Below are 27,282 nucleotides of genomic sequence, written 5' to 3' on the forward strand. Positions count from 1 at the left end.
TCTTAGATTATCCTCCCTTCCTCCCCCTGCCCTGTGGACTCAAATTCCCCTGATCTGAGAGCAGAGTTTGGATATTTTTTGGGGTGTATCTTGGCCCACGGTCTTTTATAATTAGGAGGCTGTAGACTGAAGACCTGCTGAGTGGATATTACTATGGTCTGAGCTGAGATGATGAGGGCAGGGACCAGGGCTTGTCACAGGGCTGCAGGGCTGCGGGGAGAGAGCACTGCATGTAAGAGACACCATGACGTTGGAACTGAAAAGGCTATAATTTGGCTATGACTTAATCATGTACCCAGTTTATCTTTCTGAACATCTGGTCTCCTGACTCACTGCCTGTTTTCATTCATTCCTGATGGTCTGAAGTCTTGGAAACGTTACCTACGATCTGAGTCATCCAGAGTGATAACCCAGGGTGGGTTTTGGAAGGTTGGTGTCAAGGCATTATTTCAAATACTGACCCTTCTCTTATTTAAAACAGGGATATTTTGTTATTCAAATGCTAGACCTGGTTGATTGTAGATTTGGGGAAGGAAAATGGCCTGAAGACATTCTGAGCCCATCCAAATAAATTACTGTGGGGATTGGGATGTGATTCCCCAAAGCAAAGACTGATGAGACAATGCTGGTCTCTGGGTTCTCAGACGCACCTTACAGGCGAGCCTTTCTCTGAGCAGGTCCTTCAGACAGGGACATGGTTCCCAACTTTGCTGCATGTTGGAATCATCTTGGAGATTTTTACAAACACCGACAGTTAGCTTCCACCCTGACATTCTGACTTCAGTCGTATGCAGTACAGCCTGGGCAAACGGGTTTGGTTTTTTTTTTTAAAACATCCCAGCAGAGTCTAATGTGTCATAAAATCTGGGAGGCAAGGAGGGAGTGGAAGACAGCATTTGATTTCCAGTAGCTCCTTACTTGAGTGAGCCCCAGAATCACCTGGAGGACTTTCATAAACACACACACACACACCTACACCCACACCCACACCCACACACACACACTCTTGGCTGGGCTCTGACCTCTAGAGTGCAGTCTAAGAATTTGCATTTCTACCCGGTTTCCTGGTGATGCTGAAAGGACCACACTTTGAGAACCGCTGGCTTAAAAGAGCCAGGTCTGGTTTTGCTGCTTATGGGTTATGTGACCCTGAGTGGGTCACCCATTCTTAAGAAGTGTGGTTTCTACAACATGCAACAGCAATGGTGATTATCTCGTGGGTCTCTGTGTGGGTGAAGTGGGGTGATATTTGTAAGTTGCTTAGCACAGGGCTCGGCCCACAGGACACGTGCAGCCCATGGTAGGTGTTATTGGGGTGTTTCCGTATGTTCAGTCTTGCTAGTTGGTGAATGATGTCCAAGTGAGTTTCTGCTCCTGCCAGTCCTACTTTCAGGCTTTCTGGAAGAGGAAATCAGTTACTCTTCTGAGCTTGGAGTGCTCTGGAGTCTAGCAGGGTGAAAACCCACCCTGGGGGCACTGGCATATGTTAATTGGTGATTATAAGTCAGATCTTTGGGCCTGAGCTGGGTGGCTATCGGCTGTGATGGAGGACTTCTCTCCTGCCCAAACTGCATGTTCGTTACTCACATTCCAGACACATTTTGTGCAGCGACTTGTGGTTGTCCTCGCGTCACCATGGAAACCAAACCGCTACCAAGGGAGGTGGGAACCAGGCTCTAAATCGTGTTGGAAATCACAAAACGTGTCCTTGAGAGGGATCTCCACACCAGGTCTTCTCTTTTTCTCACCCCATTTGCCCAGCATTCTCTTCTCCATATATTTACCTCCCCTCCCCATTTTGCCCAGGAGGGAACTGAGGCATCGCATGTATACCCCTGCATGTAAGCCTGTAGCTCTGCCGGCAAACCCAGCACTGCCGGCGCCCCCTTTCTGAGCACCCATGCACTTCATGTAGATAACTCTTTTTGTTTCTTCATGGCTTTACCAGGTCAACTCTCATGGGCTTTTTGATATTTTTAAAACTGTTTCCTATTCCCCCTCCCCCCCTTGAGTGGTACAAATCTAGCTAATCTTTATTACTTCCACATGGTTTGAGGGCAAAGTGCCTCTATTTCCATTTTGTAGTTTGGGCCACCCAGTGAGTGGGGAGAAGACACATTTTGGATAGGCCCAGGGACCCTGGGGTGTCAGCCTGGGTTTTCTTCTGCTCTCCCTGGACTGAGAGCTGAATGAGAGACGGAGAGCTCATTAGAGAATGACAGTGAAGAGGTCATGGGACGTTGTCATGTCCACGTTATTTCTAGATAAAGACAGTGTCCCAGGGAGGGGAGCTGATTTGTATCACGGAGGATGCTAGTAACAGAACAGAGTTTAGAAGCCCTGGACCCCTCCCTTCTCCTCACTGGTGCTCCTTCTGTGCTGACACATGTCAGGCATTTACCTATGTGCAGTACCCAGTAATAGTACTGGGTACCTATTACTCTTATTTGATATTAATTGATGGCTTTGTTGTGATTGGTTCTGACCCCTCCTGTAGAGGGAGGTGTGGTATGGTCCAGATAAACCCTGACAGGTGGGCCACACACACAACCTGTAGTCACCCTGTAGAGAACCGTCACTGGTATTGGGTTAGCTGCTGAAAGGAGCTGTGCTGCATTTCAACCTCACACCTCACGGAGGCAGTTATTACCATCCCCAACATACAGATCAGAGAAGTAAATCAACTTGCCTAGGATCACACAGCAAGCAGGCAAGTGACAGAGTGAAGATCTGAAGCCAGGTTTGGTTGACTTACCAACATTCTCCAACCATCATACTAACCGTTGCCTGCCCTTGCAGGCTAGGGAAGGTTCTGACTCAGAGAGAAAGCATCAAGCTACACAAAGAAAGGCTGTCACCTGCCTATCTTAAACCTTTGTTCTTCTGGAAAAATACGATTGCTTGGAAACAGGCTCACAGGTCATCATGCCTAAGGCCATTGTCTAACATTGGTGGAAAAAGCAAAAAAAATTCACTTAAGTGTGTTATTTCAAATATGGGGGCGCCTGGGTGGCTCAGTTGGTTAAGCATCCGACTTCAGCTCATGTCATGATCTCACAGTTTGTGGGTTCGAGCCCTGTGTCAGGTTCTGTGCTGACAGCTAGCTCAGAGCCTGGAGCCTGTTTGAGATTCTGTGTCTGTCTTCCTCTCTCTGACCCTCCCTTGCTCTTGCTGTCTCTCTCTCTGTCTCTCTCAGAAATAAATAAAACATTTAAAAAATGCTTTACAAAACAAATATGAACTATCTGGCCTTTATTTATTTATTTATTTATTTATGTCATTAATATGGCTAATGCGTCATTTGGCTGAAGCTTCCCATGTGTTTGTGAACTTTCCCATTTGCACAGCCCCTCCATGCCTGTGCCTTCCCTCTTTCAGCAGACTGTGACGTAAAGGAGAGATGCAAGTTATTTTTAATTTCGCCACCAAACCAACATCCAGATCTCCCCTTCCAGCAGCTAAGCCTATATGTTTTCTCAACAGGGTATTAATTACCCTGCTTTGGGAATGGCCAGCCAAGCTGCTCTGTGGCTCTGCTGTCCTGCCAGCCACAGTGCGATTGCTCACAGACTCAGCAGGATGCAGAGGCTTCAGCAGGGAGCATCCTTTTCTCAATAAAGGCAGACATGGGTACCGGGTAACTTGTTAAACACATTTATTGATTTCTTGACAGTAACCAAACACAGTGAGTGACCATTATAAACAAGGAAAGAAAGGCATTCGTTTGTATTTTGTGAGATCCGGCTCTACCTGGAGAGAAAAGACACCCCCTTCCCAGGAATTTACAAGGCAAAGTGCATTCCTTCAAGGGAACATCACAGGGGGGATGGCAGTTTTGAAACGCAAGAAATCTGTTGCCTGCTATCTCAGGCTGAAGCTCACCTGTATGAATGATTGAGCCATGGAGTGGAATTAAAGTTATACTTGCTTAGCAAATGCATTCCTGATTGCCACAAACCCAGTAAAAACTGGCTGCAAATGAACAGAACATGTAGATGAAGGAACAAGTGAAATCAAAGAATGCAGATGCATGGAGCTGAGGCTTCACCTGTAAGGAAGGAGAATAGACCAAAGCCAGAAAAATGAAATGAACTCATTAAACACATTTATTGAGTTGTTAACAATAACCAAACACAATGTATGACCTTTGGAAAACAAGAAACAGTGAATGGATCGATTTTGATCTTGGCAAATCCTACTACAGATATGTGACAAAGAGGGGAAATAATTCCATTTGTTTATAGTCTGCAGTGATATATATACAATGTGTATCTCTTCAATGTCTGTCCTTTTCTTTTTAAATTTTTGAGTAAACAGAAGAATCATAATCTAGAAATAAGTGTCCTTGGCCAACTTTGTCCTGGTTCACCTATCACCAGCACCCTCAGAGGATCCTAGGACACCACCCAAGATCATTTGACGCCAAGAACAAAGTCCACTTGATGCTGTCGAGCTGTGTTTCCTCCTCTCTCTCTTTTGGAAGAATTTTGTATGTACAAAGGCTGAAAAGTCTCATTGGGTAGATTTATTAGTTCAGGAAAACAGTATCAAAATTGTAATCAGGTTAACTGGTTATTTTCTTCTAAGACCTCTTATGAATGAGCCTGTTTTTTTTGTTGTTGTTATTGTTGTTGTTGTTGTTGTTTCTGAAACTTGACTTCCCATCTTGGAGGCCATGTGAGTGTGTCTATGTGTGGATATGTTTGCATGTGTCCACGTGTGTGTGTGAGTGCCTGTGTGTATGTGTGTGTGTCAGTGAGTGTGTATAAGAGATGTGTTCCTCTGGCAGGGTGTTGCAGACACTTTTCATGAAGAAAGGGCCAATCCAAAGAGTGAATGGGGCTTGAGAGAGGGAAGGAGAGAGAAGAAAGAAGGGGTATTCTAGGTTACATCAATTCACAGTTGTAGCATTTCTTCTTGAGATTCTTCTTGGCCTCATTCCCTACTTGAGGAGCCATTCATTTACTGGAAAGAGAGACAAAGAAAAAAAATACACACACACACACAATACAAAAACAAGGCATAGTTGAATTAATTCACATGAAATTTGGGGGGCTTACTCCAAAGGGGAAGGGACAGTTTTGGAAATTGTATGTATGTATTCCAACAACGCCCTTCACTTCCTCATAACCTCTAGGCCTGAGCTGTTCAATATGGTTGTTACCGGTCACACGTGGCTACTGTAAATTGAAATTTATTAAAATTAAAACTAAATAAATACTAAAAATTTAGTTGGCATCATCATACTAGCCACACTTCAAATGTTTGACAGCCACATGTGGCTAGTAGCTACCACAGTGAACAATGTAGATATAGGACATTTCCATAGTCACAGAATGCTCTAGTGAATGGCAGTGCTCTAGACCAGAGGTGGGCAAATTACATCCCATGCGCCAAATACAGCCTGTGATCTGTTTTTGTAAATAAAGTTTTATTGAAACATGAACACACCCAATAATTTACATATTGTCTATGGCTGCTTTCACACTACAACATAAGAGTGTAGCAGAGACTATAATACTCAAAAGCCCAAAGTATTTACCTGTTGGCCCTTTACAGAAAAAGTTTGTGGCCCCTGCTCCAGACTAAGCTCGGCGTGGATAGGGTCATATCTGTATTCCTCAGCACTATATTTGATCACCTAGCTAAGTGTGTGTCTGGCACATAGTAGGTGCACAATAAGTAGGTGTTGAGTAAAGGGAAGGCTCAGCGAATGAGTTGAGTATTTTTCTGGTAGTTCTGGCTGGAAGGGAACAGAAAATTGTAGTTTTAACACTCTGCACGTATCTGACAGAGAAAAAAAGAGGGAAACATGGGGTAAGTAGGAGAAATGAAGTGGAGGACCTTGGGGCAGCAGTGGTAGCTGCTTCTAAAAGCCGCCTGGTAACATCTGTAGCCTCCATATTTGGGCAGCATGTTATTATCACAAGGGGCTTCCCCATCCAGGCTCTTATTTGCTCCTCACAAGTCATGAAGTAGATCGTGTAGGGATTGTCATGAAAGAAGCCAGGCCAAGGGGGGAGACTTTGACTTTGTTGGGTTTACAAGGTTTGGTAGTGACAGAACCAGGCCCAGAGCTCAGGTGTGTGGATTCCCTGCTGAAGGAGTTTTCATGAATTTCTTCTGCCTCCATCTTCTTTTCCATGTTGAGGGTCTACCACAGTGGTCGACAGATACTTAGTATGCATAAGGGAAGAGGGAGGCTGGATATGGACAAGAGGGTTATAGGAGGCAGGGGTTCATCTTAAATGTCTTCTTTAGTTGGGATAATATTCACTTCTAGAAACATAGCACTGGAAAACGATGTGCTCACACATGGTTCTTCATTGGATCCCGTCAGCCTGGCATCCAGAGTATTTGTCTGCCTTTTAGGAGAAAGGGGGTATACATAGCTAAAAGCTTGAAAGCTTCTAGCTGTCCTGTTCTAACAAATAACACAGGAAAATCAGCCTCACTGGGCCCTTGGTAAAATGGCAATAAAAATGTTGTCTTATGCTAAGCAAAACAAGTCAATCAGGGAAAGACAAATACCATGTGATCTCACTCATATGGGGAATTTAAGAAACAAACAAACAAGCAAAGGGAAAAAGGAGGGGGGCAAACCAGGAAACAGCTCTACAGAGAGCAAACTGATGGTTACCAGAGGGGAGGTGAGTGGGGGGATGGGTGAAATAGGTGACTGGGATTAAGGAGTGTGCTTGTGGTGATGACCACCAGGCGATGTATGGAAGTGTTGAATCACTATATTGTATACTGGAAACAAATATTACACTATAGGTTAACTAACTGGAATGTAAATAAAAACTTAAAGAAATAGAAAAAGGAAAAAACCTCCCTGGTTCCCATAAGTTTAAAGTCATATGGTGCTGCATATCCTAGAAACTTGAGATAAGGTCTGCAATTTTCTGAAATGTCCTTAGTGTAATGATTTGTAACTACTGCAAAAAAACAAAAAAAAACAAAAAAACAAACCCTACACCAAATGTTCCTTCATGGGAGCACTTTCTTCTTTGTGAAGACTGGGTATACAAGGCAGCTGTTCTAACCTGGGCTCCAATAAAACTTTCTTCCTTCCTTCTTTCCTTTTTTTTTTTTTAAATGCCATTTTGCTTGAACCAGAAGGGATTTGAAAGTTTGACCATCCCCTCCCCCATCTCTCTCTCTCTCTCTCTCTCTCTCTCTCTATCTCTCTTTCTCCTTCTCTTTCCCTATCTTTATCTCCATCCCTGTCTCTATCTCTATCATCTCTATCTCTATCTTTATCTTCTATCTCTATCTCTACCTCTCTTTTTCTTACTCTATCTCTATCTCGATCTCTATCATGTCTATCTCTCTACCTCTCTCTCTCTCTACCTCTTTCTTTTCCTATCTCTCTCTCTCTCTATCTCTAATGATACATAAATTTTACCAACAGGGAAACACAATACAAATGGAAGGTGTATTTGTAATCATGGTTCTTATATTGGGAGATAATGCCAGGCCTTTAAGAGCCAGTCTGAGCAAGATGGCTGAGCTCTGGCTGGGGTCCACTGCCCTCAGAGTCAGTGCACCCACCTCTATACTGAAGCTTTTGGGCTCGGTTGTTTGGACAGTCCTTCCCCTGTAAACTGAAGTTGATGTTGGTGCGGATACAGCGGTTATTGAGCGGCTGCACAGGCCTGAAGTTGTCACTCATGCTCAGAAAGATCTGAGATGGCTGATTCTGGCTGAGCAGGCGTAAGGAATGCATCTGTGGAGAGAGACACAGCTGAGTCCCACCCATCCTCCTAAATGCACTAGGAGAAAAGAAGGACCATGTAGACCGTGCCCACGCCCGGTGGTACTGGCTGCCTGAAAGAGGGCACGTAAGCCCTGCAGAGACCCTTGTTTCATGGATTCAGTTGTGCTGCAGGCCCACTGCTGCCTCCATGCACAGAGTGAAACTTGCTTCTATCTCACTAGGTCATGCATGGTTCTGAACAAGTCCTTTTGTTCTCTTATCCTCAAATACACCATCTGTTGAAGGAGGAAATCCATCTAGTTGTTCTCCAGGGTCCCTTTTTTCTCTGACACCTCATGGTTCGATAACTTCCACTAATTCATGGAATTATTCCCTGACATGGGTATTAGCTAAACGGTAGTGATTGGTCCAGGGGTCAGAGCAATGCTAAGTGGGATCAATTTGGTTTATTTTTTGTGACTATCAGGACCAGGTGGCTGGACTAAAGCATTTTCCACCATATTCCACCCCAGGCCTTGTGAAGCAAAGGAAGAGTCTCCAACAGGAAAGAAACAAAGCATATGTGCAATAAGGGGCAGAAAAGGCCATGGAGGACGGACTTCTCATGGATTCTGGACATCAACTTCTGATCTCAACTTCCATGAGATGCCCCAGTATCTCTTGAATGTCTCCCTTTTTCTAAGTTTAAATCTTCTAGAGGGGGTGGCTTGTCACCCAAAGGATCCCAATCACTACAGATAGGATCAAACACTTCAAATGGTTCAGACTGTTGGCTTGTGAGTACATATCCTGTCAAGGAGATTGGATTACACTTCCTTTGTTCACCTTCCTTTGTGTTTTTATAGACGCTCACCAACAGAGAATTCCAGAACTCGAACAGATATAATTTACCCCCCTCGTTATAGAATGTTCCCTTCACATAAGTGGGGATGACAGCTTTGGGAGTGTACAGTGAGCCATTAGCAAATCTGGCACCATGCAGCCACTGGTTCTCACTCAGTTCAGAGGAATACTAGTCCCGTGAGATGCTCTAAAAATATCCCACATTCAAATAGGTTTGTGAAGTGCTAAACATCCTGTGTCTCCTCTTGGGGATGGGCACATGTATTATCAATTTAAAGGCCCTGAGAAGTTTCCCAATAAGGAAATCTATTTAAAATTTTTAAAAATATCCAGCTTTTCCAAACATATTTGGACATATCCATTTTGCTCACTTGCTGTCTGAACATCACAGGTGTCACATTTTGGGAACCCTTCTCTCTTTTCTTATTCAGACAGGTGGGATGGTTCTACAATTAGTTCATGCTAAGTCTTTTCAGATGCTGGTTCTTCAGATGTGTGGTGATTTCAACTGTGTATTCCCAGAATTCATAAATTGAAGTCCTAACCCCAGCACCTCAGAATGTGACTTTATTTGGAAATGGGGTCTTTACAGATGTAATTAGTTAAGGTCATAAGGTGGGCCGTGATTCAGGATGACTGGTGGCTGTTTAGAAAAGGGGATTTGGGGCGCCTGGCTGGCTTAGTCGGTTAAGCGTCTGACTTTCGCTTAGGTCATGATCTCGTGGTTTGTGGGTTCGAGCCCCGCGTCGGGCTCTGTGCTGACTGCCAGCTCAGAGCCTGGAGCCTATTTCAGAGTCTGTATCTCCCTCTCTCTCTGACCTTCCCCTGCTCACGCTGTCTCTCTCTCTCTCTCCTAGAAATAAATAAAAAAACATTAAAAAAAAGAAAAAAAGAAAAGGGGATTTGGACAGAGACACAGAGGAAGAGCGCTATGTAAAGATGAAAGCATAGTGGGCAATGCTTCTATAAGCCAAGGAGCACCAGAGATTGCCAGCAATCCACCAGAAGGACAGGTGCGGAACAGTTTTCTCCTTACATCCCTTGGAAGGGGTTAACCCTGCTGACACCTTGATCTTGGATTTATAGCTTCCAGAGCTGTGAGGTGGTACATTTCTGTTGTGTAAGCCACCGAGTCTATGATGCTTTGTTGATGCAATCCTAGCAAACTGATAAAACAGGCACTCCACAAATCCAGTCAGTCTTTATACCATCTTCCCCATGAGCTAAAAGACCCTGGAAAAGCTCACCTGCATCCTGGTTATGTAGACAGGTTTGTTCATTATTATCCAACTTGCCGTCTCATAGCAGGGTGGGATAGTCATCGACCCATCATAAGTAATGAAACTAGAGGTCTCTGGATATAGTTCCTCTATATTAAGTCCCTGTAGTAAATATGCATCATCTAGAGAAGAAAATAAGAAAGACTTAAGAGTTAGGTTTCTTGAGAAAATGCCAGAATTGCTGATACTTTTTTTTTCTTTTCAGATTCCAGAAGACCGTATCTGCCAGGGCAGGCTACAGTGATGAACAATACCTCTCTGCCTGGCCCCCAAATCTCAGTTATTTAAAAAAAAAATTAATGTTTTATTTATTTTCAAGACAGAGAGAGACAGAGCATGAGTGGGGAGGGGCAGAGAGAGAGAGAGAGAGAGAGAGAGAAAGGGAGACACAGAATCCGAAGTAGGCTCCAGGTTCTGAGCTGTCAGTACAGAGTCTGACGCAGGGCTTGAACCCATGAACATTGAGATCTTGACCTGAGCCGAAGTTGGATGCTCAACTGACTGAGCCACTCAGGCGCACCATGAATCTCAGTTCTTTTAAACAACAAAGGTTTATTTCTTGCTCATGTACATGTTCACCCTAGGTTGGCTGGGAGTTGCCTCCAGGTCACTGCTGTCCACACTCAGGGACCCAGGCCCATAGAGCAGCTGCCCTCTAGACCCTTGTGAGTAGCAATGATGGAAAGCAAGCACGATGAAGCATATGTTGGCTCTCAAAGCTCCCATCCCAGAAGGGGCACATGTCACTTTTACTCACACTTTGGCAGCCCAAGAAGTAACATGGCCAAGGCTGACATTGGGGATTCAAAGAAGCACATTTCTCCAGCAGATGGGGCACTGAATACTGGCAAACAGAACTGTGGTTACCACGAGTGGGCAAGACCTTGGTGATGGCCCCTGAGCACTAAACCCATAGCATTATAGTCATAATGAAATACACAGTCAAAGGCTTCAAGACCTATTGAAACATTGCCTGGTCACTGTTCTCATTTATTAACATTGTTTAGTTAAAAGAACATTAAGAAAACACTTAGAAAGTAAAGCAAATCAGGCCAGATCCTACCATGAGATTTGACAGTTAAGTTCAACAACGGATTTCATTTTTGTGAATCTCCTCTCTATCAGGTCCATCCACATAGCCTTTTCTCTTTTTACACCTATTTGAGGTAGTCACACTCCTATGTATTTTAGTATTAAATATGCTTTTTCAATTATAAAAGTGACATAAGTACATATCAAACTATATGGAAGAAAGAGAGAACAAGAGGATAACAAGCACCTCGATCATCTAAAAACAGTTGCCATTTTGGTTTGTTGAATTCTGATTTTTAAATTCAATGCATTGGTTGTACTTTGTAAACACTGTAACATGCTGAAGTTTTCAAATATCTACAAATTCCAATGAGCCTCTCTCACTCTTCTCTCTCTAAAATCCCTCCCTTCTTTCTGTACACTCTTACTCTCTTCTCATGGCTTCCAAAACACCATGCTTGGTATTCCTATTATTTTGGCCATTCCTTCTCAGGTTCTGTTGCTGGCTCCTGATTTTCTGTGTGCTTCCACACATGACATTTATTGGGGGACAAGTCTAATGCTTCCCCCCACTCTACAATGAGACCATTTACATGTATGTCTCCCATTGCCTCTCTATCGCAGTGATTCCCAATGTAAGTGTCCAGGGGTCTTGCATTCCCAGTTTATCATAAGTGTCCACCACTGTGGCCAGCCTAGGTGGCCCAGGGAACACATGACAGGAACCCAGTGCCTGAGAGGTGGAGGAATGGGCCTGGCTCTTCCAGTGCTCCTAGCTTCTCTCATCCACGTTTCTAACTCCCAGTGGAAAAGGACTAACTCTTCAATAGTTGACATCATCTCTCAGGTTTAGTATTGCACATATATAATGCTAAAAAAAGGACTTTCATATATAGCTGGAACTTCACAATGACTATAAAACTAGTCAGGTGGATAATAACATCCTCACTGACAAGAAGCTAAAGATCAAAGAGGCACAGTAACATGCTTAAGGTCACAGAGCTAGCTGGTGACTTTAGAGTGGGAACTGGAAGCCAGCTCTCCTGGCTTCCAGACCAAAGTCATTCATTCACTCAACAAATGTTCACTAAGCACCTCTTTGTGCTGGGGATAAGGTTAGGGTCTGGGGATAGAGCAGTCAACAAGATAGATGCAGAGCCCGCTCATTTTATTGAGGAGACGGACAACAAATGGAAAAATAAATATTTGTGGGCTCTTCTATCATATGGTGGTGAATGCACCTTGGTCAGGCTTGTTCCTACCTTCTGATTCTGAGAGAATCAAGGATGCTAATCCATTTTCCTGGGCAAAGGCCCCCTGCCTTCCACATCTCTTGCTCCAGGAATTGTTCACTCAAGTTTCTCTGATAAGAAAGAGTCATCTCTGCCAAGGGAACTTGAATTTCAGTGCTCCTTCACTCATCAACTGAATTAAGAACAAATCAACTGATTCAGTGGTTTGGAATGATGTAAATAAAACCACCGATTCCCTTCTCCTTCCCCAACTGCTCTGCCTTCCCTGATGGGGGGAACTGAACATCTCTAGAATGCTGTCCCCAAAATGACCATGAGAAAGACAGAGTGGTCAAGCTGGATTTGGAGATCAACCCTAGGAGAAAGGACCTTCTGTCAATTTCCATTTAAGCATATCTACCTTCCTATCCAAACATGAAGGAATCAGGGCAAGCCCAGGAGAGACACAATGATTGAAGTATGGTTGGACTGGGTCTGTACTCTGCCCTGTGTGGTCAGATGCTTCCATGATAAAGCCATAGCGTCCAGAGCACACACCAATGTGACAGTCCTTGGGAGTCAGATCAGGCATCAACACAGTAAGTGTATGTTGAGTATCCATCATTTGGCTCTCACTGTTTCTTAAGCCCATAATGTGTGTCAAGCACTAAGCTAGGTGTAGGTGAGCAGGATGTAATTAAGTGAATGTAGCAAGGAGCCACAGAGACAGTGACATATATCTGTACTGGGTCCACTGAGAGGTTGTCTGTTCTGCCTGGGGGTGGGACTCAGGAGAGTATTAATGGAGGAGCTGACCTGAACTGCATTTTGAATGACAGGAGGTAATCAGTGTAGCTGCCAGCACGGTGAGTCTCAAAAGCACTGTAGGGAAAGAACTGAGGATGGAGAGAGAGAGATTCCCCCTGGAAGAGGGCCGGAGTGCTGGTCAGGTGCAGAGGTAGGGAGGGGTGTTGTACCAAATGAATCTGGAGGTTGGCACAGGCCACACCTGGGAGGTCCTTTTCTGCGCTATTGGGAGTTTGGGCTTCATCCTGTAGGCAATATGGAGCCACTGAAGGGTTTACAGCAGGGGAGTAGCAAGATCAGATCTACACTTAATGACGCTTGCTCTGAAGGCAGTTTGGCCTGAAGATTAACATACTGAATGAGAGAAGGAAGCATTCGGCACATCTTTATTAAAGGTCAATGTGATTTGTTTAACCAAGCTTGCATGCAGAGCATATTGGGTACTCTAGCGTGCTGCTATTATTGTATTTTATTTTATTTGGGGTGGTGGTGAGGAGGGAAGGAAGGAGGCAGTAGAATGAGGAGCTTTTCAGGCATGGATGGAAATAAGAAAAAGAACATTTCTGTTTCTCTGAAACTGTCACCAGACTCTGTGTTGCATCCATGTTGGAGGAAAGTGTTGGTGTGTGGGTGGGTGGGTGGGTGGGGCAGGCTAGGAGCAAGACACTCTGTTAGTGGATTTAACCCACACAGTAGGGTAACAGTGTGCTTCCAAAACACTGTCATGCTGGCATCCCAGATTCCACCTGCTGGGGTCCTGCCAAGAGGTTCCTCTTCGCCCACATCCCTTAAGAGATGCAACATTCCATCAGAGAACTCAGGCAGCTTGCGGGCACTTCCACCCTCCCACGACCCCCCTTCGCCGCTTTGCTCTTTCCACAAATCTTGTTAATATTCATCCTTCACCTTTCGACCTTTTTTAAATAAAGATTTTATTTTCAAGTAATCTCTACACTCAACGTGGGGCTCGAACTCACAACCCTGAGATCAAGAGTCACGCTTCACTGTCTGAGCTTTCCAGGTGCCCCACCTTTTGCCTTTTTTATTTCCTCACACTACAGAAGTTGGAAACACTCAGTGTGAAGCGTGTAAGCTCTGGACTCAGACCTGACTTGGGAGAGCTGACATTACTGCTCACCTTCCGTGTGGCCTTGGACGTGCAGGTAACCACTCCAACCTCAGTTTTCACATCTGTAGTATGCAGATGGTTGGGGTAACCAATGGATTGAATGTGTGTTTTCCCCCAAAATTCATATGTTGAAGTCCTAGCCCCTAATTTGACAGCATTAGGAAGCAGGGCTTTTGGGAGATAATTAGATGATGAGGATGGAGTGCTCATGAACGAGATTAGCGCCCTTATAAAAGGGACCCCAGAGAACACTGTCACCCCTTCATCCATTTGAAGACTCAACAAGATTTCTGCAACCCAAGAGACGGTCCTCACTAGAATCCAACCATTCTGGCTGGCATCCTGATTTTGGAATTTCAGCCTCTGGAGCTGTCAGAAGTAAATTTCTGTTTGTAAGACACTTGTCTGTGGTAGTTTATGACAGTAGCCCAGACTAACTGAGTCAGAGTACTTGCCTCTGAGTTGTTTGAAGAACAAACAAGATCGCACTTTTCAAGTACAGACGGTCCCCAACTTCGGATGGATCAATTTACGATTTTTCAACTTTATAATGGCGTGAAAGCAATACTCATTCAGTAGAAACCATACTTCGAATTGTCAATTTGGATCTTTTTCCAAGGCCAGCGATATACAGTATTATCCTCTCCTGTGATGCAGGGCAGTGAGCTGAAGCTCCTAGTCAGCCCCTCAATCATGAGGTTATGTAAACAACTGGTAACTTACAAACATTCTGTAGTCAGACACAACCATTTATATTCTATTCTTCACTTTCAGTGCAGTATTCAATGAGACAATCATGAGATAATCAACACTTCATTATAAAACAGGCTTTGTGTTAGATGATTTTGCCCAACTGTGGGCTAATGTAAGTATTCTGGACATGTTTAAGGTCAGCGAGGCTAAGGGATGATGTTGGGTAGGTGGGGTGTATTAACCAAATTTTTGACTTGGGATATTTTCAACGTATTATGGGTTTATTGAACATAACCCCACAGGAAGTTGAGGAAGATGTGTACTTGGCACATGTGGTACTGGGTAGCATTGATGTCTCCCCCGCTTCCTCACCCAGGATGACCACTTCTCAAGGATAACCACTGCTTGACTTCCCTGAGGTCTCCTAACTCTCCCTAGCTGGGTTAGTGGTTCATTTTCCACCATATTTGCTGAATCAGCTTGCCAGTAATAACACATTATTTAAATGTCCCCACTACTACGTGAGCCTTTGGGAGAAGGGTTTCTGTATTTTACCTCTGAATCACCAGGCCTCAGCATGGGGTCCCACCACATAGAAGGTGCTCAACAAACACTAATTGGATGAATCAGCAAAAACAGTTTCTGCCCAGCAGCTCCACCTGGTAATGGTGCTGGGCAAAAACTAAAGAAAGAAGAGGCAACATCATTTGTCAGATGATGGAGTAAAGTCTCTGAGGCTCCAGTTCATACCATTAGCTTAGATACATACTGCTCACTATTACTCCCATATATACCACACCCCAAGATATCAGAGTGAGAGACTGGTGCCTGTCTCCATCTGGCATTACCGTGTTTCTACACCAAACACGTCTATACCCTGTATTTACATTGCTGAAATTGGTATGCATTTAACATATAATGTTTGTCCTCATAACTTCCCACTTTGCCTCAGGCTGATGTTAAGGCAGGACTCCATCTTCCAGGGTATGGGATTTGAGAACCACAGGTCACATTTTTACATCTTCTTTTCTCCCCATGGAGACTTGTTCAGTGTATTTGGCAGGATAAAGGCAATGGAAACCAAGAAAAGAATATGGGCAAACCTGGGAGATTTCAGCCCTAGTGTCAAGGAACACTGGGGTGACTTCCAATGGCTGACCAGGTCAGGAATGAAGTCTTTCCCACAGACTATCTTGTCTCCATAGCATCAAGAGGAAAACTAATGGTTTGTGTATGTCATTGTTATCCTCTGGGCTCTGAGTCAGAAAGGAGTCTAAGAGAAAATGCACTACGTGTTAGATTCTGCCTATCAAACTCTCATGGATCTATTTATTAATTTGTAACGATGGTCTAGAGTCAGAATTGTTTGTGGGCAGAGAGATACAGATTTGAGGTGAAGTTCAGAGGCCAGTGGGATGGTCACACATGCCCCTGCTTGGTTTAAGGGTATTTATTGAAAGGAAGTGATGGAAGAAGTTCAAATAAATTTTTATGGGTAGTTTTTATAGAGAGGCTTTTGTTTTTTCAAATTCTCTCTTATCATGTCTTGTCTTGTCTTGTCTTGTCTTGTCTAGTCTTACCTTACCTTACCTTACCTTACCTTACCTTACTTTTCCCTTCCATCCACCTATCATCCATCTATCTACCTGTCATATGAGAATGTAGCTTATAGAGGGCAAAGCTCTGGACTTCAATCAGGAATCTTAGTTGGAGTCTAGGTTACAGTTGTGGCTTTGCCAGTAACTTCCTCTTCCTTCATGCTTAAGTCACATAACCTCTTACTTGTGGGCACCAGATTATTCTTATATCTATATAAGATATAAAGTCATCTTCAGGTGAAAAAAAATCTATGGATCCCTAAACATTCTTCAACATAAGTAAGTTTACCCAAACAAATTTATCCTCAGTAGCTCAAACTTTTGTAATTTTTTATGTGTTGGCTATATCTTTATAGTACCAGAAGACTCCTTTGATAATCAATAGGTATAGAATAGTTACATGCAGCTCATAGCCCAATTTTATTCTCTAAAATGACTGGAGAAGTTGGCAGCTGTGCTTTTAATTTTATGACATGCCCTTGCTGAATCTGTGATTTATCTTCTACTATGTTCTCGGTTGTGGATACAATTCTCCAACTGACTTTTTCTTATTTATGTTTATAAGAAAGACATACTATGATGACATGCCCAGGACTGCATAACGGGGGAATCTTTCCTTTCATATGAGCTTCAACAGGAGCCTCTGTTAAATGTGTCATGTTCACTTTTGTGGCTGAGAGATTTAACATCGCCCGGTCCCTACTTATGAAGTTCCCATTCAAAAAGAATGATGCCAATGAGAAAAAGGCATGGTGGTTCCAAGGGATCAATCCTGGGCTTGCTTCTGATCAATAAGGAACTATTTGGCAATTTTCTCATATGGAATGACATTTCCTTTTGTAATCTGCGGCAAATCCAAGCAAAATGAAAAAAGGCAATTACTAAAGAATAAAGTCATATGGTTTTTTTGTTTTATACAAACTGTAAGTGACAAACAGGGCCTCTGAGAATTGGATTCATGGAGGTAAGCCCCTCCCTTTCCGTGCCTCGCTTCCTTGAGTTACTGCTTAGATTGCAACATGGCAAGCAACGTGCTGCATTTCTCATTCTGTGACAACATTTCCTAAGCCATTCTTTTGAAATGAAAATACAAGTTCAATTAAGCATAAAGAAAGGCACCAGGAGCAATATTGTTTAAACTCCCCAGTGATATTTCATCACATTTACCACTGTGTCCCTCTGAGGAGTGGGTGTCTGGAACATTTCCCAAGGAGCTGAGAGGTATAAGGAAGTCACAGGTTGGTCTATCCTTGCTTATGAATTCATCTTTTGGCTGGGGTCAGGGTAGGGGCCGAAGCAAAGTTATAAGCAGGTAAGACTGAAAACAATGTTTTAAGGGGCTTGTACTGTGCGTCAAAACACCATGTTTAAAGTCTCATCTCCAAATGCCTTTGGTTGCATGTCTTCATTTCCTTGAGGGAATATGTTAGGACAACAGCCAGAACTTTTAAAATTTGGAATCTGTGATCTTTTGGATTCTTAACGGGTTGAAGTTCACCACTGTATTTACAATCTATGAAATGAATGGAGTATGTGAAAGAGAATGAAGCTACCCAAATGATACTATGTCCTAGGACACTGGAAGAAAGCCTTCATTTATATGTAATGTTCTAATAACTACTCCCTGTTCGCAATTTAAGAAGGCTCTTTTGCACTCCATTAGTTTACTGGTTTCACCCTTGAAAATATCATAAAATCTCTTTTAAAAAATAATGCTAGCTCAAAGAAATCAAGTGGATACTAAAATGATAAGATTGTTACCTTTTATGTAATTGGGGCTGCTAATTAATTAACACAAGGAAAATGGAGGGATATTGGCATTCTTACATGATACTACATTAAAAAATTAAAATACTTCGAGTAAATTACTGATATCTCCTCTAGGAAATCCATTCCAAAAATCCATTTTTCAATGTCATGATTTCAGTCTTGACCCTCAATCTATTGAAGGGGAATTTAACTTTAATAAAATGGATTTTCTTTAGAAGATCTTATAAATTCAGCCTGAAATTAATTCAGGCTGGTCTTTTCCATTGTCAGTCTGGGTTCGTGAGAGTGTTTTATAAGATTTTCTCAGACATATGAAATCTAAGCTTCCAAGGAAAGTAGAAACTTACTAGGCCATTACTACCCACTGCATGGATTCATATACAGGAGATGTGCTTCATTTAAAGTAAGCCATATTGCGTGCCCAGTATTGTATTCACTGTGAATATAGTTTTTATTTGGCTTCATAGTGACCTATCTCCCACTTAGCCTTTGGACAATTTAGGAACACACAAAATAATGCAGCTAGTTTATACCAGTCATTTTCTAGGCAACTGACTAATTACCTTGCTTAATCCTCACCCAACCCTCTCAATATCAGTCTGAATATCCTCATTTTACTGATGAGGAAATCATAATTTCAGAGAAGTTAAGAAAATTGCCTGAAGTCACACAGCCAAGAAAGTGGTAGAGACAGGAGCCCAGGTCTACTTAGTTCTATCTCTCTTCATGAGAGCATATTACTTTCTGTAAGTATGGTGGTTTCACCACCACCATGGTATCAGGCTTCCAAAATTTCTAGTTCTTTTGGCAAAATTCTCCTTCTTGTTTTCTTTTACCAATTCTCTGGCATTGATTTTCTTAACTGGATCAATAAAATGATTTTGCACAATTCCTTTTTCTCCTAGTCTTCTAATCTGTGACCAGCTCAAACAAATGGACCGTATCCCTACTAGTTGCCATTTTGTGGTGACTGCACCCCATGCTTCCATACTTGTTCCCACTCACCTGTACCTCTTTAGCTAGTTGATGAGACAGACACACAAGAGCCTCTTCCAGGGTGGGATTTAAAAGATATCTTTAGAAATAATCTGCAACCTAAGTCATGAGGATTTGAGCTGCTCTTTCAAAAATGAGGACGTGTCCCGCCTCTCTTCTCTATTTATTCTCACTCATGATTACACCCAGGTTTAAATGCCATCTGGATCCCAATGACTTCCACATATATATCTTCAGTTCTCTCTCCTGAAATCCAGACTCATATCCAACTGCCCACTCCACACCTCTTCTTGGATGCCCAATAGACATCTCAAGCTTAACATGTTCGAAAATTCTGATTCCTTTCCCCACCCACAAATACGCTTCATCTCAATCTTTCCCATCTCTGCTGATGGGAATGTCTTCCCTCCAGTTGCTCAAGCTAAAAGTCTTACAGTCATCTTTGATTCCTTTCTTTCCCTCATATCACAAATCTGATCTATCAAGAAATCTTCTGCCTCTTCCTTCAAAATATACCCAAGCATTTCTCACCACCCCATCCACCTTGGCCTGGGATTACGATAGACATTGTTGAGTCACTTGAATTGTTGCAAATTATCTCCCAACTTTGGCCCTTGCCCCTCTATGGTCTCTTTCCAACTAGGCGACCAGAGTGATCCTTGCCAGCCGATCTTGTCACTCTCTGGTCAAAGTCTTAAACTGATTTCTCATAACAATGGCCTCCAAGAGAAAGACTGATGGGGAAGATTGACCTCCATTTGGAACAAATGTCTATGGCTTCTCTGGTTACTCTGTGTGCCAATGATGGCAGTGTTACTGTGTCCTTCTGGATGATGCTGATTTCCATTCATGATCCCATGCCAAGGCATAGGCAAGAGTTACAGAGAGCTTAGGATGGGATGAACCTGAACTTTCAATGTGCTCACAATTTCTATGGTTAGTTTATGTCCCTTTCAAGTGGAAACAGATGCAAAAAGTGAGGAGATGGCTCGATACTGAACCAAAGTTAGAATTAAGAAAAAAACATGCAACGGTTTCATGCAATGTGAAAGTATCAGCCTTACAACTAATTTTAAGACCTTGGAGAAGGGGCGCCTGGGTGGCTCAGTCGGTTAAGCATCCGACTTCGGCTCAGATCATGATCTCATGGTTCATGAGTTTAAGCCCCGCATTGGGCTCTGTGTTGACAGCTAGCTCAGAGCCTGGAGACTGCTTAAGATTCTGTGTCTCTCTGACCCTCCCCTGTTCACACTGTCTCTCTCTCTCAGAAATAAATAAAACATTAAAAAAAAAAGACCTCAGAGTTAAGGTTTTTTCTATCCTTAGAGAGGAAGCATGATGGAAAGATTAGGGCATAGAAAAGTTCTTAGGAGTGCCTGTGTTTGAATCCTTGCTCTCACTATGGAGGACCAGATTACTGTTCAGGGAATGTTCATTCCCTTCCCACCCCCACCTCTATGGGAGGATTTTGAGGTTGGGCTTGGCAATGTCTCTTGCTTTGGCCAGCTAAAAGCGGATAGAAGTGACAGTGTGTGAGTTTCAAGCCTACACTATAAGTAACATCACACATTTCTGACCTCCACCATGAGAAGTACTTGCCATGGGTATCTACCTGACCCCAGAGAATTTACAGCCAAGCCACCCAAGCTGCAACAGGAAATTTCAATGCTACTTGTTGAACGCTTATTTGTTATGCAGAAGTTGCTGACACACACAGCCACTTACTAGATGTATGTCCTTGTCAAATCTCTTCACTTTCTGAGGCCTTGGTTTCCTCATATGTAAACTGGGTTAGCAATCATACCCACTTTGAAGGTGGGTGCTTTATGAATAGTAGGTAAGGTGCTGCATGTAAAGCTATTAACACAGAGCCTGAAAGGTGGAAGGTACTTACTTCCCTACTCCTGATACTCAGTACGTTGTGGAGTGGGTACCATGTCTAAGTGAGTGAGTCAAGTTGAAGTTATCCTGGGGTGTCATTCTGGGTAGCAGCAGAAAGGACTGGTTGGGAGAGTGGGTTGTGGTTCGAGGTCATGTGTCCCTGGGTAGTGTGGTTGGGTGGCAGTGGGGGAAGGGATCAATTTCTTTAAATCTCACTTAGAAGTACAGAAGCAGGGTACCTGATAGATGCCCCTGAGCAGGTGGTGGTGTCTCCACTGGAACTCAGTGGCTGATGCTAGCTGTCTCCAGAGCCTCTGGGGAGGCTTCCAGGCTTGTGTTTCCCACCTACTGCCTGCTTCTTAGTAAATGATTCCTGTTTCAGAACATCCCGCACTTGCCACCAGGCCAACCTTCTGCAGGCTGGCTGTGTCAGAGAGTTTAGCGTCAGGGAGTTTAGCAGATGGAAGAGTGCTGGAGCTTTCCTACTGAGCAAATCAATCCCTTTTGGACACAGTGTCCTGGGCATAGCGGTGTCTAGGTCATTTCCACTGGTAGGGCCATCATTATCCCTGTAGCGTCTGATAAAGGTGCTACTGGGAACGCCTCCATTATTGCCCAGAGTGTAAGAGCACAAACACCTGTGATTAGGGGGCCAAAAGCAGTTACCTCTCCCCATGTGGGGTTTCTTTATCTTGCTTTCATTCCCTTTCTTTTCCCTTTGCCGTGACAGGTAGATTATGAGGGACAGAAGGAGAAGAGGATGCTCCCACTTTCTTCCATTTGCATTTCTAGGGGTGTCTCTATCAGTGAGGGCGTTTATTCAAATAAGTCTTCTGCATAAACTCCTCAGCATGGCATCAAGAACCTTTGAGATCTGAACCCAAAAGGCCTGCCCATCACTCTCTCTGCCTCTGTCACTACTACTGCAGTGGCCACTCATTACACCATTAATTCAGGCCTAACCCGTGTTTATTGTGGGCATTGAGATGAAGAGCCGATGAAGGCACAGTTCCTTCCTCTGAACCTTCAGTCCTCGTAATGCTCTCCTTGTTTTGGATCCGGCCCTCTGTGCTTGCAATGTCTTCCCCCCTTCCCTCTCTTTTTTGTTCCTTCCTTCCTTTTTCCTTCCTCTGCCTTCCTTCCTCCCCTCCTTCCCTCTCCCTCTTTTTCCTCCCTTGCTTCCTCTTTTCTTTCTCTCCCCTCTTCCCCTTCCCATGCCTCTCTTTCTCCAGCAAATAGTTATTTATCTATTCAGTCCTTATTTAAAAGGCACCTGCTTTGTGCAACCTTGCCATGTATTCTAAGCAGCTTTTCTGTGATCCCAAAGAATTCTCTTCAGATTTTTTTGCATTGTGCTTGTTACATAAATCTTGATAAAGCACTACTCTGTCTCCTGACCTAGAGAGTGAGGACCTTGTGGAAGAAAAGGCATCCTGTTGATCTCTCTATCTTGTGCCACATAGGGTCCGCTCAGTAAATATTTGTGGAGTGAGTGAGAGAACAATTGACTGAAGGTCTTGGGTTTTCACATTGTTACCCACTGCAGCTATTGTCAGTCGTCCTTCTCAATTCCTGTGGAGCTGATGGGGTGGCAGTCAGCAGGGATGCCTCATTCAAAATAGATGAAGCTGAAGCTTCCTTTAGCCACACAATGGCCATCTGTCATTGGTCCCAACAAGATCTGTCCCCCTGGCTCTCCAGCCCCTTGTTTGCACCAGGATTGGTACCTGTTCCTGAGGAAGGCCACCTTTCTATAGGATGGACCCCCATGGAGGATTTCATTTTTGGCAGCAGCCTCATCACTTAAAATTAATCAGACCCATGCTGGGGGTGGGGAGAGGAAGAAAGTCCCACTAATGAGTGACTCTGCAGCTAGCAATCTGTTAGATTGTGTGTTGGGGCTTAATGTGTGATTTCATGGCATTTCACGGTCTCTAAACTGCAAATTCAAGATTATTTGAAAACATTTTATTTAATTTTCATGCTTTTTTAATCAAAAAAGTTAAAAGACTAATAATATTTTATGGGCAGTTATAAAATGTGCTATTTGCACACAAAACAGAAATGCCTTCCTTAGATGAGCAACCTGAATGTACACTGAGAGAGGAGGGCTCCATAGGTGTCTGATGAGGAAGGGTGGGATGGTTTTGGAGACAACTCATTTTTCCTGGTGATGTCCATCTAGGGGACTATGATTCTCCAAGTTCATTCATCACCCCCACTGTCCCACACCTCGACCTTTTCATATGGAAGTGACTTGGCATTGAGCACCTGTGAGGAGGGCTGGTGTCTGGCCATTTTTATATTTTGGGAGCCTTCCCTGATGTCTGTTATGGGCAGCAGTGTGGAAAATGTTTTCTGAATGAGAGAATAAATGAATGAGGGAAGGGTTCTCCATATTCTCCCTCTGGCATTCACTCTGTCTTTCCCCCATCACCACTAGAAGCAGAAACAGCAGATAGAGCTGAGCTCCTGGCTTTGGGGAAGGGCACTCCGCGGGGATGTGGGTATAAGAATGTTTGCATGCTGCTTTTTACTTTGGTGAAGTGATGATTACCTATTTCTTAATTCAAAATTCCAGACCCAGAAGGACCCTAGAAACCTGAAATTCAACTTCTTTATAGATGAAGAAACAGCGTTAACACGAAGAAGCTCCTTGCTTGAGGGCAAAGTCAGGACTTGATTCTCACTTTCCTGCTCCCTCCTAAATAGTTTTTCCTGTCTTACTTCTTTCATCTCGTGGTGTGAGGTAAAACTTTTCCTGGACCCTGCAACTTCTGGGATTGCTCTGGGAGACACAGTAGTTCCTTTTTCCTTCTTCCCCTTTCAACTTTGCAATGTTCTTTCTTTTCTGCTTAAGGATCCTGGGGAGAAAACACTTTAGAAACCCAAAGGAATGGAAATGGACAGAGTCCTCTAGAGCAGGAGATTGCATATAGCAATGAAGAAAGATGTCACCCTGCCATGACCTGTAAAGGGATCCAGCGACAGAGAGAGGGGGATGTGCTCCAGCTCCGGAAATGTTGAGGTTGGATACAAACTACCTGCTGAATGTATTTTCAATCACATAACTGGCAGAGCCCCAAATGTGGCCAGCTGACATGGTGGAGTTTGTCAGCTAGTGGAGTCCCCCAGCTCATTACCAATCCATGGGATAACGATGACCATCATCATAATAATCATTATCGCCTTAGACAGCCGTGGATGACAAAGGCACCCCGGGGACGTCCTTTTGAAATGAGCTGCTTCTTAGCCAACCCTGACTCTCCAGAGTGACTTTCTAGAGAATTAAAGGATCATGAAGCTGAAAGGGGCCCTCTGAGATCATCAGTTCTGGCTTTTTGCCTTCAGACAGGACTAACCTTTAAAGAATAGCTGCTGTATGGGAAATCGAACCAAACTTACTTTTATATGTTATTCTTGTGATAGTATCTCTGTTGAGCATTCGATTAAGAAATGGGTTTGATGAATCAGAAACCTAGGAGGGAAAAGAAAATATTAATGACTGGGCAGTACTATCCCAGAATGAACACTGCCTCCATGCATTCACTTATTCATTCACATTTACTGAGTGCCTGCCAAGTGCCAAATACCATGGTGGCTGGAAATTCAGACATTAAATACACAGACTATGCTCTCAAGAAATCCCAGTCTAGGGAAAGAAGATAGGTGAGTAACTGAATGATTATAATAGAATGTAAAGAGTGTTATGATAGAGTCACAGGTGTGATAATATTAGAGGAAATTCACCTACCTAGGGGCATGTGTGGAACTAAGGAATGAGATGAGTCTTGAAGGATGGGTGGAAGTTACAAGGTGCTTTGCTGGTAGAGTGTGTAAAAGGAGGACAAGTAAGGAAAAAAATTACATACAGAGAATATGTGTATACGGACATGAGGGAGTGAGAACTAGTTATACTTAAGTAAGTACTTCTGGGGGAAAGATGGAAGGTAAGGCTAGAGAGGTAGGCAGGGGCTAGCTCATATCAGGCTTTAAATGTCATGTGAGGACATTTTAAGCTGTATTCTGTAGGGATGAGGAGCCATCACCACCAAAGAGTTTTAAGTAGAGGGTAGGGAATGATATTTTAGGAAAGGAACAATTAATCTAAGTAGATAGTGAGAGAGAGAGTACCCGGAGGAGAGGTATTAGGAGACAGGAAAAAACTCTAAGAATATGGAACCTTATATCATTGCTTATTATTACATGAATCAAATATACCATAAGCCATGCCATTCAGTCAACCAATCATCCATTCGTGTGTCCATCTATCCATCCATCCATGCATCTATCCATGTGCCCATACATCCGATCAATATTTACCAAGTGCTTATTACGAGCCAAACATTGTACTAGATGTTCAAGGATCAGCTCTCATTTTATGCCCACATCCTCAGGTCTCCAAATTCCTTCTTTGGAAGAACAAGGTAAGCTTTGAGGGTCTTAAGCCAGAAGACCACCATTTGGAATCTGTGATGTGTCCCCACATAACAGTGCACATTGTTTTCTTTACAATCTCCCTTCTACTCAGTCTTTTCCAAAGTATGAGGGTCCATCCAGTCATTTCTCTCCTATTTCTCTCAGTTCTGCTCTGTAACTTACACTTCAGCAGCTAATTGGATGCTGTGACACATCAGCATTTTAGGTTCGATTTATTCTGAGGGTGGGAAAAATTGCAGCAGATGATGATGATTATTATTAGATAAGCAATAGGTAATTTTTAGTTTGGAGAAGGCGCAGACTGTTTATTTTCCCTCCATCTGTCTCTCCTTTCCCACACAGTTTCCTGGGTGTGTTGCGGTGAGACAGACCACACTGGCAGTGAGCATGGTGAGTGATAATGCTCAGTGGAGTTTTTCAAAGCCACCCCCAAATGGAAAGAAGTTTCAAAGCAAACACGGCTGCTCCCCAGAAGCTTTTGTGCCAAATTTAGCTTCTCCTTTGACATCCTGTTTGGCCACTTAAAATATGCCTGAAGCCACCTGTTTGTGCAAATTCACATGAAAAGAGAGAAAAAAGATATTGTCATGGCAGGTAAGGAACCTGCCATCCCCCTTAAGTAGGTGCCTTGGGTTCTTGGTACCCGGTGAGTCTGGACAACCCTGACTGTACTGGAACCTTCTGAGCTGATTAAAAATAACTGAAAAATTTCCAAAGTGCACACAGATGATTTGTGGGCTCTAGTGTGTTGGTGGCGTGGGAGGGAGGATAAAGTATGTACTTGGTATAAGTGAGCTTAAGTGGGAAGTTAATGGTGTGTGATTGAGCAGTAATTACAGCCAATCTCAGCTCCCTGTGGTCATGGGAAGGATGGGAGGTTAGAAGGGGACAGAGATAAATAAACCCCCCAGATAAACAATTCTCTTATTTTAGCCAACAAATCCAACCTTTTTAAGACTCAGCTTTTCACCAGGGTGCCATCTCTAGGGATCTGCTTACCTGGAGGTGGGGGTCTCTCATTTTCTAAGCCTGTCTACCCTGCAGGGAGCTGGAAAGAGGAGGCAGAAAAATCAGAAGGAGGGGAAGACCACCAGAGGCTGTGTGTCCTTAGTGCCAAGGGCTCAATTCATCTCATTTCTAGGGCCGTGATGAGCATAGGATCGGCCTGTGTCCACACTCCATCAGTGTTTTGGGATGAGTGAATGACAAGTCCCAGCTTGGATAACTCACTGTGGAGCAACTGGGAGTTGATTGTATTGCACAAAGATAGAAATGCTGTGGCTTATTTTGAGATCTGGCCAGAAAGCTTCAGGTTTGCTTGGGGAAAGATTGAAAGCATCCCTAGGGGCCAAATTGGCCTGAGAAGGTGCAGGGGCTAGTCCCCATCTTTTCACTGACTACAGGGGCAGAGGCTGGGGCATAAATTCCTCCCAGCAACCTGCAGGGATGCAGCCAGAACCTGTGTCAGTAATCATGGTGCAGAGGGTGCTCCTGTCAGAGTTCATAAAACACGCCCATAGTTTGCTGTTGAGGAGGCTGACTTCCTAGAGTATCAATCACTGTGTCAGCTGTAATGTGCCTGAGCTTCCAGGTTGACTCAGGTGCTTTGAGCAAAGTGAGGCAAAGTCAGGGGCCAAGGGTGAGGCAGCCATCAAAGGACAGGTGTTGTTGGGCAGCCCCAACAACAGGTTGGCTGACATGGAACCCCTGGCCTTGGGAAAGCCAACGAAGGAGGTGAGCTTCCAGACACGCATGATGCAATATTGTGACATAGCTTCAGGCTTCACAGCAATGGGCATGATCCGGGATGAACACACCAGCTGTTATCAATGTCATGACAGGCTGGTCGAGGGATATGGGA

General features: G+C 43.7%; 1 protein-coding gene across 1 annotated transcript in view; it reads right to left on the reverse strand.

The window, feature by feature from the left end:
- Window positions 1-3,638: 3,638 nt before the first annotated feature.
- Window positions 3,639-27,282, reverse strand: part of CA10 (carbonic anhydrase 10) — a 488,817-nt gene continuing 465,173 nt past the window's right edge. Inside the window, exons 7-10 of the mRNA XM_039227861.1 lie at window positions 24,387-24,459; window positions 9,811-9,965; window positions 7,555-7,729; window positions 3,639-4,965 (exon numbers count right to left, since the gene is read on the reverse strand). Coding sequence (XP_039083792.1) covers window positions 4,943-4,965; window positions 7,555-7,729; window positions 9,811-9,965; window positions 24,387-24,459 — 426 coding nt within the window. The 3' untranslated portion in view covers window positions 3,639-4,942. The remainder of the gene's footprint in view (window positions 4,966-7,554; window positions 7,730-9,810; window positions 9,966-24,386; window positions 24,460-27,282) is intronic.

This window comes from Hyaena hyaena, unplaced genomic scaffold, assembly GCF_003009895.1.
Source record: "Hyaena hyaena isolate Hyena2069 unplaced genomic scaffold, ASM300989v1 scaffold_29, whole genome shotgun sequence".
In the NCBI taxonomy this organism is placed as follows: Eukaryota; Metazoa; Chordata; class Mammalia; order Carnivora; family Hyaenidae; genus Hyaena; species Hyaena hyaena.